The sequence below is a fragment of the Vanessa cardui genome, chromosome Z, assembly GCF_905220365.1.
Source record: "Vanessa cardui chromosome Z, ilVanCard2.1, whole genome shotgun sequence".
Lineage (NCBI taxonomy): Eukaryota > Metazoa > Arthropoda > Insecta > Lepidoptera > Nymphalidae > Vanessa > Vanessa cardui.
The window spans coordinates 11396786-11413979 of NC_061154.1; the positions used below are offsets into that span (position 1 = coordinate 11396786).

General features: G+C 30.4%; 1 protein-coding gene across 2 annotated transcripts; it reads left to right on the forward strand.

Annotated features, from left to right (window-relative positions):
- The first annotated feature begins 10551 nt into the window (after positions 1-10551).
- On the forward strand, positions 10552-13648 carry LOC124543374. Of its 2 annotated transcripts, XM_047121575.1 has the most exons (3): positions 10552-10703; positions 12082-12256; positions 13042-13648. In XM_047121575.1, exons 1-3 carry the CDS (start codon positions 10641-10643, stop codon positions 13356-13358), a joined length of 555 nt encoding a protein of 184 aa, XP_046977531.1. In that variant the 5' UTR covers positions 10552-10640; the 3' UTR covers positions 13359-13648. The 2 variants fall into 2 exon arrangements, with proteins under 2 accessions (XP_046977531.1, XP_046977530.1); XM_047121574.1 differs by lacking the exons at positions 12082-12256; positions 13042-13648 and adding an exon at positions 11027-11550.
- The last annotated feature ends 3546 nt before the right edge of the window (positions 13649-17194 follow it).

Here is a 17194-nt window from a genome sequence, read left to right on the forward strand (position 1 = left end):
CTTTTTTTTTTTCATTTTAACCTTGCTTGCGTCATAACTGACACGGCTCTTAATTAACATAAGAATTACCCAGTAAATATGAAACTATGCTTTTAATTATATTTTTACAATGCAAAGCGATTTAATTATAGAAGTTAATTGCCAAGCGATGTCAGTTGCAACAAACGTAAATAAATTTAAAGTGCACAGATAACTTAAAATTCCAGCCATTATATTCAATTAACGTAACTAATCTGTTCCTGTAATATACAAAATAGTTATTTACTTTGTTGGTGGTATTGTTCAATAGATTAATTAAATTTATCTTCTCTCTACTATTAATAGTCATACCTGAAATTTATTCCTTTACAAAATTTACAATTTGCATCGAATAGCAGATGATAAGCCTATTAAAATATTCAGTATGAATATCAGGTAGCGTTTCAATATATCCTTGCAACATTTGAATTGGCTATTACTGTCTCGCCATAATTGTTACCGAATTGATGCCAATTAAATACTACCACAAATAATCTGCTAACTTACTTGTTCAATATCAACAGGAATACAATTATTCAAGTATTCACTATGAAACGTTATTTTAAATTATCTTGCTGTGTTTATCTTTAAATTAACAAAAAATAATACGCTCACAGCGAAGTCCAAGGTAAAAGAAATATAATTGATAACGTTTAAATCATCTTCTTAAGCAAATAAAACCCATTTTACTTGATACAAATCATATGTTCTTACGCGGGTGTGACATATGACGACCGAAAAGTTTCAATGTCGCGATATCTAAAATAACTTATCTTTGACAGTTCAGTGAATGTAATCGTTTGGAGGTACGCCAAAGCGTTAGGCTACCTAGCAGGTAGAGCCGGCAATCGGCCAAATTGAACATAATTAAATGTTACAATGACCAAGAGAGCTTAGACGATAGGTGTTAGCAATTGTACGGAAATAGAAGCTTGCTATTTGTCATCGAATAAATGCCCAAATCTAACATGCATTGTATAGAAATATAGAAAATAAATAATAGCTAGCTTTGTCGTAATGGGGATATAGTGGCGAGATAGACCAGATCATATATATTAATGGAATCAAATCCAGTTTTTCTATGTTCATTTGTTTATAACAAGCAGCACGTGACTTTTTTTTAAATGTTTTTTAAATTAAATTTTTGTGAAATATATTTTAGCCAGGTCTTTATTTTAACCAATGAGATATGAACACTCACCGACCTATATATCCGCCGATACGGTCCTAAGGGGAAAGTCATGACATAACACGCCCAGCGCTTTTTTTTAACCTGTCTTGAATTTCTGATTCTAATTACAAAAGTGTTATTGTCAACAACGATTTTCAATATGAAGCTTTAAATAAATAGGTTATTTTTTGTAATAAGCCGTCATACGTTGTTACGATTAAATTTTGCTATATTTGTATATGTTTTTATTTATCTCTAATAATTTCGGCGTTCGATCTTAAACCGAGACCGACAGTCTTTCTTCAACTATGCCGAAGTATCAAACTGTATCTAAAAGAACACAGTAATTTATTAAATATGAAACTTGCATATCCCAACAATTTTTAGTAATTGCGTAAGTTATATAATACAAAAATAAACATTATACGACTGAAGCGACTTTCAAATGCTTACAACTTCATATTAATATTTCTAACGATCCAAATTATCACAAAAACGAGACCTGTGTGGGTAGATATTAGTAACTACCTACGTTCGTCTCGTCTCGTTATTATACATAGAGAAGTATACATAATAGCAAATACCAATTTAGAGTTTCTTTAAAATGCAGATTTTGATGAAATTGTATCAATATAAGACGCACGTAGGTAGTAAGTCTCTATAACAAGTATAACTTAACAATTGGAATGTTATTTCAATGCAATTTTAACAGTCTGTCTTAATACTAACAAGCCAAACTAATAAAGCATCTAAATTAATACACATATACAACATCGAATATTAAATTCAAAACGCACAAAAATAGCAAAAGAAGAATCCGCAAAAGTATGACGTCCAGAGTTTTGGGCTCAATCTAAAAATCGTCAAAGTTGATTTAGCCGTTTTGTAATACAACCAATAACGTATCTGCAGTTTTTTTTTTTCTTTTTACACAAATACCTGAATTCTGAATTTATCATAGGAAACGAACATCAGTTCAAAGATCGATATAGTTGTTTTACATATTATTTTTTGCGTCTCTAGGAAGCGAACGTTGGTTGGTAAAGATTATATGGTTTTTGATAATGATTGGAAAACTGGTCTTTTTCGTAGATATGGACAGAAAATATAATTTCCACTTGACGTACCCAGCCATGGGCGATTCATGTCGTGTTACCATTGTTGTTGTTCTCATTCCAATTTTAAAACCTAAAATGTATGTGTTATGATCTTTACTCTCTCAGTTCTTCGCATTATAGAGTAGAAATTCTATAAGTAAAGGAAATTCTTGTGTCACTTTCATTTGCAAATTTAAAAAAAAATCTGTACAAATAACACTGGTAGACAACTGAAGAAAAATATTATTTTCATGTAAGTTGAACAATATTTTTATCATAACATTAACGTGATTTTTTTTTATTCACATATTGCTATTAATGGTGTGATAAAAAATATAATAAAATATTTTATTTATTAATAATGAAGCAAACAATATTTAAATAACATTTTTATTAATTAAAATCCACAACTGTTTGTATTAAACACTATGTATGATTAATACAAAGAGTAGTCAGGTAAATAAAAGTGTCAGGTAGAACCGTTTTGAGAGGTGGATAAACGTCGTTGACCTTTCGTTGCGATGACCTCACACCTTCGGTGCCCTGTAATTACAGAGAAAAGTGTCATAGGTCCATGTAATAAAACATATCGTCCCACACTGATTTATTAGCAGACGAAGGTGAGATACATTGCGATTTGCGCATATCGATTGCGTAAAAAAAACATTAAATTCATTTAGCATTCAATATATATATATAGACAGATGAGTTCTTTTTATTTTTTATTTAATTGACCTAAAAACAAGACATAGAACTTTTCATAGGATCAATTGAGCCACACATCATTGTCATGTTAATATAATTCATAGTATGAGTACTTCAAAGGGGGTCTAGCCTATATGCGTATTTGTAGTTCAAGCTTCGTAATAAATTTCGTAGCAAATTTTATCGAAATAGTTAATATGGTTAACGTTAAAGAAAATTAACATGAGGAAACTTGTTTGCTGTATGAAATTTTGCTACACGTATATCCACCAAAAAAAACAGAATAAATCACAGTAACTGAAGAAAATTCCATAAAATCACAATCATTTTTTAAAGAAAATAATGTTTTTTTCTATCAACGGGACACATCACAAATGACATGTCATAAAACAAATAATTAATTATTACTTGTTATACTATTATTACTATCTATTTTGATATATTTTGTCGTATTTGAAACTAAATGCTACAGAAAATAGAAAAATATAAAACTCAATATCCTGCACTGAAACCTTTAACTCAAAGCTTTGAAGCCATTTAAAAACCCGATAGCTCATCAAAGGCAATACAAGGATGGCTTATAAGTAAATTATGGATTGACAAACAGATTTTATGCTATACTAGTTGACCCCGTTGCTTCACCGGTATGGAAATATGCTTTTCAGAAAATCCTTTCTATTATGTTATTTTAACTTTTAGGTTATACTACTATTTACACAAATTACTAATAGAAAATAATATTACTATTAAATATGACCTCCGTGGTTGAGTAATGTGTACACCGGTTTTCATAGGTACGCCACTCCGAGGTCTCAGGCTCGATTCCCGGCCGAGTCGATGTAAAAAAAGTTTATTAGTGTTCTATGTTGTCTTGGATCTGGGTGTTTGATATAACCTCGTTACTTCTAATTATCCATAACACAAGTTCTTTAGCTACTTAAAATAGGATCAGAGTAATGTATGTGATGTTGTCCAATATTTATTTATTTATATTACTTACATTGTAGTTAATAATATAAATTGTTAAGATATAGCGTTAAATCCCACGGTTCACACTTTTTTGTCTTTCCAAAGTCGTGTCTTGCCTTCAACCAGTACTGAACCAGCGTGGTGTACTATATCCACATTTTTTCAAGAACAAAGACCCGAAACTCATTAATACTGCTAATAATGATTAAGTAAGTTATGTTCTTTCATATTTTTGTTTTTATTTTAAAGATATATTAATGTAGGAGTATGGTGTTTAGTTTTATTTGTTACTCAAAATGTATAAACGCCTGTAGTAGTTTATCACACTAATAATTTGTTTCCTACTCGTACTTAATAATAAATAATTCGTAAATATGGCGATGGTGTTTTGAAACATTATAAATAAATGAATTAGTTTAAATAATTTTATGATAAAGTTGTACTTTAACGTAATTCATCTTCGTAGATAGCTATCAAAATAAATGATTTTACACATCTAATATAAAATTATTCCAAATAACAAAAAATATAAATGAAAACTGTTTGATATTTGTACTGAAAATAACAAATATTAGATTACAAAACGTATACATTTTTCAATAGTCTGAAAGTAAGTAGAAATAAATTGCAAACAACTCTATATCCCCAATATTACCCACCTCCAAAGGTGACTTTGTGAATGTTACGTACATGAGCATGCGCATATCTTTCTGAATAATCCTTAAAGGTTCAATATTTGGTTCAATGTTTTTAATATTTGAAAATTGATCACGGCAGATGGCTTTAAAAAAAGTCACAACACATTAGACTAATATTTAGAATGAGAAACGACGGCAAACATATTCCTTCGAAAATTTAACAATTTGTATAATAATTGTTGTAATATTATAAAAAATATAAAACAGACGTTAAACAGCTTCGAGGGCAGATAAATTATTGACACAAGTTTTAGTAAAATCAAATACGTCTCGAAATTCGGTTCGATACATATTACAGTATCCAGGCTGATACACGAATAAAGGGAAAACTGGAAATCTGATTCATTGAACTCAAAAAAAAAATCTTTTTACAGAAAAGGATTTGTTTTAACCTCGGCAAAATTTTCTAATAACGTTATTTAAATAAATACAAGAGTCAGCTGACACCTTTTCGCAGTAATGTTTGATTTGATTTGAAATGTAGTATCCAATCAATTCCAACATAAACCCCAAGTTCATCGATCTTTTCTACTGTGACAAAATTCTTTAGAAACTTGGTGACTTCTTTTTATATCATCTACGTATTTCAAGTTAGCATCTCAGAAATATACTTCAGTTGTAGTGCGGTCCAACATAGTTATACAGTTTAGAAAGAGTTTTAACAATTAAAGTATAATATAAAAGTAGCGTTTTGAAAAAAGTAGTAAGTATTAAATAATTTAAAGGCAGGCACCTCTAAACCCGTTGTTGCAGTGATATTATTTAGTTTAACGGCACATTGCCGTTATCATTATTTTTGGTTCCCATATGTGGCCGCCGAGCGATCGTGGGTTGTCGGGCGAAGAGAATTATAACAACGTGTATGAGGTTGTTTTACAATATCCAATAATTATTACAACGAAATATTATCAGTAATACAATCAACTCAGGTAAAGACGCTCCACCAGGCACGTTTTGTTTCTGCGAGATGCAAAAGGATTGTTTTCCGTTTGACTTCGCTTACAAAAGAGACTGAAGTCGCGTCAGAGCGAAGAGACGTCAAGACCACCATTATTTAAAAAAAGGTTGCTATCTGATATCATAACCGCATTTGACGTTTCTTGATGCTCTCAAAATACAGTGGCGCCGTCAAGTTTATTAATATTATGTTAGGTTTTTTTATTCGGTATTTATATGTCTGACAAATAGATATCACAGGCGGCTGGCTTAATAAGTCATCCAATTAACGGCCTAGCGCTTACGCTAAGCGGTGCCGTTCAATCAGTGAGCGCCCTGGATGACATTCAACCAATGCATCTTCCTTCGATAGAACCGGGTAATTTGCTTCATTCTCTCCTGAACTACGAGCACACTAAAAATCATTTGATAGTTTCATTTATAAAATGTTCTTTTGTAAATTTATTTTACAATATTAAATATAATTAACAGAGTTAATAACTAATACTAAAAATAAATACCTAGTATGTTTTTTAATGATTCTCAGTCATATATTTTATGTAGATAGATCGCTAAAAATGTAAACTTTTTATTAAATTTAATGTAAACCTTTGTAAAATATATACTTTTATTCAGTAAGGATTAAGATAAGCAGATAGAAGTTCAATAATAATGATTTTAAAAGTAAAATTATAAAACAAATATTGTGATCTCCCTCGTTTGAACTGACTGACATGAAATAATGATACTAACGTGTCTCACTCAATCATTAGTAATTTAACATGCCATAGAAGAAGACAATGAATCGTGCAAGTATGCAACCTCTATGAAAGGCTACTAATTAGTGAGAATACAGGTATATAATTTAAACTTGTTACACAATTCGCTGATTTGGCTGTCAGAGCAACAGGACTGACCTCCATTAATAAATATTGATAAATTACAGCGAGCGTGCCATCTCCCCGTCGCATGGGTATTGTCAATAATGCGATGTCGTGTATCAGAAAACAATTGATTTGTTTTCTATTTCCTGGTAACTGCAGCCAAAATGTTACAATATAAAAAAAATCAGGTAATGTTTTATACGCTTGATTATTATTTCCTCCATCTTTACTTTGGAGACTGGTAAATATTATTTATTTATAATATAAAAATATTTACCATAACCGGCTTTGTACAAGTTGAAAAGTTATATTGAAGAAAAACAAGACTAGTAGCTATTACAAAAAAAAATCAAGCAGTTAACAGTCGATTAACAGTTAACAGTTCTGACATCTAAGTTACGTTATAATTGTTATGAATATCTGTATAATCGATATAATTATAATAACCGATATTGATAGATATGTCAATTATTTTTGTGATTTTATTTATATGAATATAACAAAGTTCATCGTATTAGTTGTAAAACAAATAAATATTTAACAAATCACTTACCTATGTTCCCTCTGTAAATTTTTACATAAATACAAATCATGGCCATCGAGAAAAATGTAAACAACTTGTCTGTTAAATCGAGTTTCTCCGGTTCAAAACCGAAACCAGCTCGCCTTTCACCAAAAGATAATTAGGCTAATAGATTTATAAACATTATTTCAGTATAATTTATGTGATTTTTCAATTCCAATGATTTCAGTTTTTGGTTGATAATAGTAGCCATTTCACTTATCAAGAGCTTCACTACCAACCTCATTATTTTATTATCAAAATGCAACAATACTATAATATTAATATTAATATAATAAATATTAATAAATATTAATTAAAATAATTTACCAGCATAATTATTAATAAAACATTGTTTAGATCAGATATTGTACCATCAAGCAGCAATACATTCCAAATAGGACGCAGCACTTTGTTCCCAAAGATGGTAGCGCATTGGCAATGTAAAGAATAGTTGAAACAATATCTATGAGAAATATTGACCACTTATCATAAAATGACCAATTTGAAATATTGAATGATGAAAAAAAGATTGATTGTACAATAACAAGAAGGTATACATATAAATTGGCTTGGATAGTTCCATACATATGAAGATAATGAAAGAATATCAAGGATGGAATAAAAGTGCCTATTACCTTTCGTAATTAACATCATATCAGAGGATCAACAAGCGTGTGATAGGCAACGACCTCATTACCCTTCACTTAGAATCCGATGTATATTTACTGATATTGGAAAATCTTTGTTTATTTTCTATGCCTGTCGAGCATAATTTAAATTTATTTTTTAAGTACTTTTTAAGTGATTCATGTAAACATTTTAAAAAAAGGTCTTTTAATTTTCAGATGTTCTGAAAATTTAAATTACGAGTTAGTAGATTTTTTATTTTTAGCAAGTGGACCGACTGATGGTAACATGTCACCTTCACACATGAACTTGTTAAGAGATGTACGCAATTTTTCTAATTTTATTCCGACCGCAGTTCCACGTTTGTGAACCTGGAGTCTTATTTAGACTTCGTTTACATTAAGTATACGATGTCTGTCAATAACGAACATTCACAATATAAATTGTAAAATAAATACAATTGTCATCTACTGACAGTACATCTGATTATATGTACTGTGGTACATATAATCTAGACCATATATATTTATTAGTATTATTATAGTTCTTAAAATACTATTCCTTGATTAAATTTATGTACTCCTTTTGGCCACGGCGGACATTCACAACGGACGGCCAACTGCGCAGGAGATCTTCCACCATTATGCAATAGATCGAAAGATTGATTTATCTCCGGTGGTATCCAATCGTACTTTTTTACGGACTTAACAAGCCACTAAAATGTGATAATTATACCACTGAGAATATTTGTACTTACTAAAAATCTTTTAGAACATTTATCTAGTAAATACTGTTTTAGTTTATTTTACAGTTTTTCCTCCACAGGTATGGCTGAAGTATTACAGTCCTCAATAAAAATATATTATTACACCCATACAAAATAAGATAAAATGTACAACAACAGAAGTACCCCAAAACAATAACCTTCAATCTATAAATTGACGCGGCTGTCTCCTGAAATTTTCTGAAAATATTAAAATTTATTAAATATTAATACCGTTTACGTACTATAATTTACAAAAAAAAATCATAATTTTAACTGGCACTCGTTTGTTTATGATGCTCGTTACATTTGACGTAAACTCGATTACCGCGATGGCGAAGTAGTATACGAGTAATTTTGTAAAACTCGCAATAGGCACACAGAACTCGATCACTTTATACAGTTTAATTTCTAGTATTTTAAGAGTTTTAATTATCTCAGATAATTTATTACGAAGACCGTATGCTCTGTCTCTTAAAAAATACACATGACTGACAAGGATAAACAGTTACAGTTCATGTGAGGAACGCTTTTGTAAATTTGACAGTACCCATTTTCACTTACGCAAGCAACAAGACTTGATGGCACTCCATTCAAAAACAGACTTCTCCCAATTTATAATTACTCGTGAATATATCATAATATGTCTTTATAAAGTTGAAAGACATATCAATAAAATTTAGGCGTGTTTTTAATAATTATCTCCCTCTTTTGTTTTATGATTTTTTTCTCATAGTTTTATTCAATCGTTACCTGCCTAGTTCGTATATCCTTTATTTTCCCTGCGTATTATATTTTCACTATTAAAAGTCGCTCCCATTAATGTACACGCATAACTTGTTTTAAAACTAGAGTGCGCTGCTGCCTGTTTGGATTAACCGCATTAAACCTTATTTATTAACGTTCTGAAAGATACACGTAGGCGTTCTCTTCGTGTTTATTATTCACGCAAATTACAATACGATCTACATATCCGTGATACAGATAATGTAATCACAATACTCTTTGTTCTGGTGTTACAGCATAATGTTACCTTATCAAGATTAAAAGCCCATTTGAAAATACTATTATAATGACGTTGCAAATATATTTTAAATCGCTAAAGTATTATTTCGAGCTTGTTCCCTTGTTACAAAGAATTCCCAGAAATTTGGCTGGGTCCTAAAACAATGTTTCAATTATGTCACATGTAGAGATATATTTATCAACATTCCCTCATTCTAGGCCACTGTCTTCAATAGTTATTTTTATCTAGTGCTCGGCAAAACAATTGTCAAGAACTCTTTCGCCAATTGGAAAGAGTTTATACACAATGACAGTTATAAATTGATATACAAAAATATTTTACATCACTATGCGTCTCCCGATATTAGAGGTGACCATGAAAATTCACCGACATAAAAAAGAGGAGATTATGTGTTGGACAAGTATATTTTTATAACGTAACACTTTTTTATTAAAATAAATTATGTAGTCGTTGATTCTGTAAATTCTGAGTTATATAATAAATCAATGAATATGAACGCTCTCTTAGAGACATTTCGCGTGGGCGTGCGTACCAACAACTTTAGAACAAATTATTTGACAAACAGTATTAATCTTCACATTAAATAAATATTAAATTTTATTTTATCTGTTATATTAGCATTTACACTATTTAATTTAGATTATATCACACAGTATATTTTGACATAAAATATTCAGCTGATGACACCTGACATCTCACCTTGGATAAAAGCAAAAAGCGGCCACTCATTGGTCAAACCAAATAGCGCGCGCTTCCTGCTTCCTGTTACTCAATTTCGTCCCTTTTCACGAAATAATTCCCACAGATTACTGCAAAGATTTCACACGTCAAAAACTCAATTTAGCCTGTTTACACTTTTTAATGTGTTTTCTGTTATTTGTAGCTTCATTTTTGTTATTTATTCCACCCATATATCATCTAATAAAAGCAAATACCAAATTCTTTCTTTGAAATGATTTTTCATAAAATAAATACTGTATTATTAAAAAGAGGCATTTTTTTAAATCACAATCTAGGTATAAATCAATATTTTTTCTCAATATTATTATGATGCATACACATTTCGAACGATATCGAATGAGTACATTTTATAGCATGTTTTTACTACTGGCTTACCCAACAATATTTTTATTAGATTATATTTCAATAGCTTCAACGGATTCTTCAAAAGATATATTAGATGAAGAAAATAAAAATGCCACTAACGGAGAGAAATTTATACAAGAAGTTATTAATGGCAAAAGTAAGTGAAACTTTAAACGTTTCATTAACCATAAAACTAGTTTTGCTTTATTAATTTAAAACTCAAACTAAAAATAATTTAATTAATTAAAACTATATTCTCTTTTATGGTCTTGTTCGTTCCGATTTCGTATATATAATAGTAAACTCTCCAGCTCACATTTTTTTAATTTCAATTCCGTTCAGTTCTTATGTTTCCTTAGGATTCAGTTACATAAACATGTACGTATAATTATAAATACATATGTATATAATTGTTCTTAAATACCAATGAGTTATGTAGAAGTGGCGATCTATTGAAAAGAGTAATATGGCTTGTTTTAGAACCAACCGTCCGACCAGAAAGTCTAATTTTTACTGCACCTTTTAAATTGTGTAAGGGAGAGTGCGAATCAAATGTTAATAATTTTGTTATGTTATTCCCAATTCACGTTGGATTAAAAAGAAGTCAAACTGTGTATAAATCTATCTACCCAAGAGATAATGAGAAAAGATTTTCATCGGAAGATAATGCTCCATTTAGGAAAAGTACAACAAGACACCCATACACGCTATGTCCTCCTTATACTACAACGTCTGGTGAAGAATTGAGAGCACCGATCGTAAGGCCAGAATGTTCGCATAGAGTTAGTAAAGTAAATTTTAACAAAAAAATTTATACGACTAAAGGTGATATATTCAATATTAGTGAAAGCAATTACTTTCCCAAACCGGAAGAAACACTTAAACGTCGTTTTCCTCCCACATCCTATAGGAATTCTAAGAAAAGTTTCCAAACGTCTTGGCCGTTTGGATGAAAATAACATTAAAGTGAAGTGTACAGCTGCTTACTCGATAATAATAATGAACTTCAGTTGCTATGTTATTAATTTCCTTAAAAATAAAATTTTGAAAACAACTTCATAGCTTTTATTTTAGCAAAAAGTCCTTACGGATTTTAAATTAATAGTTTTTTCGTGCTGTTGTTAGTAGCCAACTTTTTGGGATTTTTATTCCATTGTTACGTATCTATGGTGCAATAATTTTTGAGATCTATTCTTTAACTCTAATATCCTACCAATTATGTTTAAAAAAAGTTCTTAATATTTACTTATATTAACTCCTCTATGGTCTGTCTTCTACTCGTGAGCAATATAATTAATAATATGTCCTGAGTTGTTGGTCGGTCTCCTTTAAAATTGAGTACCGTGAACGATATCGGTAAGGATGAAATCATCATCATCAAGGTATTCCAAATACAGTCTGGGCTTCTACGTGACCTATGTACTACTGACCACATACGGACGGCATTTAAATATTTAACTGCAAAAATACTATGAATTTTTTCTTTTAATAATAATCTGACCTAACATAACTTAAGATAATGATTTATGTTTCAGTCAATCTTGATGATGGTGTCAAGCACTTGTTTTAACGTTCAAGCAGCATTACCCTGGGAACATTGGTCATGGTCGATGCCCCAAGCACCTATTGAGCATTTCTTCCGGAGATATGAAAACAATTTAATACCAATTAAATTACCAAGAATTCAGTGCGAATGTCCGCCGAATAAAGGTAATCCTAATATTATAATTAATGGACACATTAGTTTGGTGTTACGCATTCACGGCTTAAGTTCTCAATCGATCATCTTAACATTTTGTGTACAACATGTCACAGATAGGAAAAAGAACAAGGCTACACCAGCCCCACCTCTTTCCCATATGGATGATATTATTTCATTGAATGTATAACACACGTTATGTGCAGTCTGTCACCATTGTGCATTTTTGCTTATGAGATTTAGATATGAAATTTCTACTACTATTCTTGCCACAATTAAACGTAGTCGTTTGTAGAATTAATTTATATATAATTGAGACTTTAATATTAATTATATACTTATTAAATATAATTAGTAGTCATTTGTGAAAGTAGCCGTTTGAAATTTTAAATTCTCATCAGAATACAGACGAGATCACCACTTAGGTATGCTAGGCATAGGCGGAACTTTAGTCCGCTTCAGTTGTTAAAAGTTTTGTCCTTGTTTCGCTATCTTCGTCAATTATTTCTCCTGCCCTCAAAATTATCATTCTAGTTTTTTTTTTTTTCTCTTCTCATATATTTTGTAACTAATCAATATTAAGTTTTATATTAGATATGCAAAATATGCTCATATCATCTATTTGGTGTAGTAACATAAACGAAACATATGCGAAACCAATAATAAATACTGTACATACATACCTTTCATGTGTTCTTTTCTTGCATCTTATTTTTTGCAAGAAAATTAAAAGATTATATAAAGTATCTCAATTCAAAACAAGAACAAATTATAAAATTAAATTTTGTTGTTAAAGAATGTAATATGGAATACGAAATCAATAAGGATATGATTTACTTTCAAAATTTGAAAGGTATCATTAAAGACAATGAATTGATGAAACTAAAAGAAGATTTTGATGAAAATATAATTCGAAAAAATAAGAATACAGGAAAAATAATTAACGAAACATTAATATTAAATAGAAAAAGAAGACATGGCGATGTTATATTAGGTTCAAAAGAATTAACTAGAGATTGTTGTTGTCCGACAAGAATTGTTAAAATTCCTGCTTTTATAACGAATAAGAAGTTCGACGAAGTTGTTGAAAGAATAAACAAAAAAGGACTTTAATGAAGTGTTTCGGCTCTTACGGATCTGATAAAATATATGGAAAGTTTTATTATCATTAAAATTGACAAAACAATTTGTTCTATAAGAAATATTAGAATATAAATTATTGTGTCTTTTTTATTTGTATTCTCATTCTGTATTTTTATCTTATATACCTTGTTTTAATATAAATTATTTTGTTTGTAAAATGACTAATTCTTCATCATAAATGTCATTCTATGAAGTTCATACCAATAACTATAATATTTTCTTATTTACCAAACATTTTCCAACTGTAAAATGTATAATTATTAACTTACAGTATACAAATAAACAATTATAAATTAATTAATATTCCTAAAAATTTAAAAGTAAATAATCTTTATCTATACTTGTTATGGGACTATTGACTCATTTCGCGATACCCTCGACGGCACAAGTCGGAGACTCAAAGGTAAAACACCAAATTGAAACAAATATCTGCAGTGCCAATACAAGTATTTGCCCATTAGCCTCGCATCGCATAAGAGCTGCTCTTTTCTGCATTACATATTCTAAAATAAACTTTTACCGTATGATCATATAACAAAATTTCTCTATAACTACTGTTTGTTTGTTTATCACAAGCTGAGTTGACACTTGCTCCTCGGAGGATGACTACTATATTGGTAAATATTTTAAATAAATAAATAAAACGACTGCAACTACGATAATTATAATTTGACATATAACATTTAATAATATAAAATTGATAAAATTATTGTCTTAACTTTGTCTTAACATATTATTAGACATTGTTTTTATGTACCTCTACTTCACCTTACAATTACGATAATCTTCTAATTTTTGTCAAAAATCACGTAGTGGCAACCCTCAAAGAATCCCTGGGCTCTCAAACCAATTAGTAGATTACCCAATAACACGAGCAGAGAGGCTCTGGGTCGAGTCGAGACTGCTGTAAACTCATAGCGGAGCTATCCTCGGGAGTAGAACTTAATCTCAACGAGCACTCCTCGTTAGAGCAAATCGTAGTCCGAGACCATCTTGCCCACCATCTTGTATAAAATTGACCTGTCATTAGCTATGTAAGTCGAATAACTCTTTGCTTTCGTCTCATCCAGACTTCGGTAAAGTAAGACCAAGGATGCTTTTGTGAGCATACTATTCGTTGCTGATACCATAACACCACTTCGCTTAAACCCAGTGCGCCTTGCCTTTCTCTGTTACAAGGTTTGGATCATAATTCTGCCAAAGCGGACTCCTGAAAATTTTTCGAATACCACCACGGAGCTCATCGATAACACGAAACCGAAGTACATAATTTCCTATAATGTAGCAGTTGTCTGTGCATGATATCCGCCATATTCTGGACCTAGACGACTAGGCTTTTGAAGTACTCTTCAAAGATATAATGTAAGATAGCATTAGTGTGGGAAATATAATACTGTTGCATTAGCAGCATTTAAATTAAGCATTTAAATTAGTGTATTATCTTACGAAGATGTCAGTATTTGATGATATAAATAGAAAAGTAGTTCATTACACATGTGACTGTCTGTATTCTTCGAATAATAATGAAGATAATAATCTCAGTATTGGCTGTAGCATTTATCTATCACGTCTTAATACGAGTGATACAAATGGCAACGCGTGTTATGAATAAACATCTCAATACACATTCATTTATAACAATATGAATAAAAATAATATTATATAGAATTTCGTACCTTTGTTTTTTATAATGTTTTTGACTTTGTGAATATTATCTACAAATGAGTAAAAAATATATTGCTTTTTAAAGAGATTACTGGTTATTTGTACTGCTATTCAAAGCCTGTTTATTTTTGTTACGTTCATTTACATTATTTAAGTGAATACAAATTAATTTTATTATTATTAACTATTATCATATGAAGCAAGTTTAAACCCAAAGAGGGAGAGGGGTTGTAAATACTTTTTAAAAATAACGACCTACCCCTAAAATGCGGGCAAATGCAAACTACAGGCACAAGGAACATAACATCTTAGGTCCCAAGGTTGGTGGCGCATAGGCGATTTAGGGAATGATTAATATTTCTTACAGCGCCATTGTCTATGGGCGGTGGTGACTACCCAGCATCGGGTGGCCATCATGCTCGTCAACTAACCTATGCCATAATAATGGGCAAAATCTAGTACAACAAAAACATATAACTATTATAAAAGCAATATCCGTTCTGAAATTGAAATCTCTAATAATGTAAAAGTTTGATGTTAATCGCATTAGCAGTTTTACCGTGAATCTAGAAAAATCAAACGAATAAAAATTCTTTATAATATTACTTTCTTTGTGATATTAGTGTAACACGTCACACTAACATGGATTCGTTTTTTCCAATAAATGCTACGTTTTCAATAAATAGTAAAAAGCATTGTTCATTCGTTATTATTCACAAAACAACCTTTTACCTTTCAAATAAAGTAACAATTGAATACAGCGCTATTTTACCCGTAGCAATAATGTATTTTTCATTTCAATTACTGTTTCAACGTGAATAAATGTATAAGCATTTTCGAAGTGATAATATTGTTTCTTTTTATTTGCTGTAGTTACATATATGCAAAACTATAGTTTTATTTTATATTATTAAGTACAATATATTTTATTATGTGTTGTAAAATCATTTTGATTGTTACTCTGATGACATTCTTATCAGGTGCCGAATTGCAGCAAATAGCAGACCAAAATACTGGTAAACTTTTAATTGCATTGATATTTTTTTACTCAGTCATTCAAACTTTCTTTTGTGTCATTATTAGGCGGAAAGTGGTCACCACGGGCCTAAAGACGTTGTTAGGGTAGGTAATCATCCCTTACATCACCTAGGCATCACCAGCCTTCATTAGTTGTGCCTGTAGTTACACTAGCTCAAACACCCTTCAAACTGGAATAGCAAAATGCTATATTTCTATTGTCGCTAAAATATTTGATTGATGGGTGGGTGGTACCTACTTGCACAACGCCCTAAAATCAAGTGGGTAATTATTTATCAAACTTAATATAACAACCATAAATTAATGATTTAATATTCATTTTTATATAAAAATATACGTCGTGTTTTTGTAATAAAATTACAGAGTGCACATCAAACTGTGACCGGCCGCCGATAATTCTATTACCAGTTTTTATAAAAATCTATAGATACCCTCAAAACGCAACAACAGAACCAAACCGAGAAGAGAGTGAATAAGCTACATTCCATCAAGACATATAACACATAATAGAGATTATATAGGAAATAGAAACGAATAGACTTAGAAATATAAATATTGTCGACTACGACTACGATAATTTCAGATAAAATATAGCGGTTTATATGTATTACTGCACTCTAAGGATTTTATAAAGATTCTTCGAGTATTGAAACTACAACCACGAATGGCGTTTATGAAATTTATGCAGATTTAGTTATTTGAAGTTATTATCATTTTTCGATTTGTCAATAAAGTTAAACATTTCTTTGTTGTTTATTTTTTTGCCTCGACGAATATTTTTAAATACAAAAGGCTAATGGATCACATTCAAGTGACTTTTTCATATACATAGTTAAGGAGCCGGAGAGTGATGTAGGTTACTTTATAACGCGTAAATCCACTCGAGAAAAACCGCATTCGAATGCTAATGACATTTAAAAATTATTTCACATTTTTATTCGTTTCAAGAGTCGGAATAAATAAAAACAATCGAACAATACATTTACAGTACTTGTAAATTAAACGAAAAAAAAAAAACAAAAGAACGTAATTTCACTATTTCTGCTTCGCGCCGTTTTACAACGAGCGACATTGTGTTTCACTTATGCATTAAGTCAATTACA

Bases quoted from the DNA above. Each gene is read 5' to 3' on its own strand.
- LOC124543374 (XM_047121574.1), top strand. From the start codon at position 10,556: ATGTTTTTACTACTGGCTTACCCAACAATATTTTTATTAGATTATATT. The intron at 10,704-11,026 runs GTAAGTGAAACT...GGCTTGTTTTAG, and splicing joins AGAAGTTATTAATGGCAAAA to AACCAACCGTCCGACCAGAA.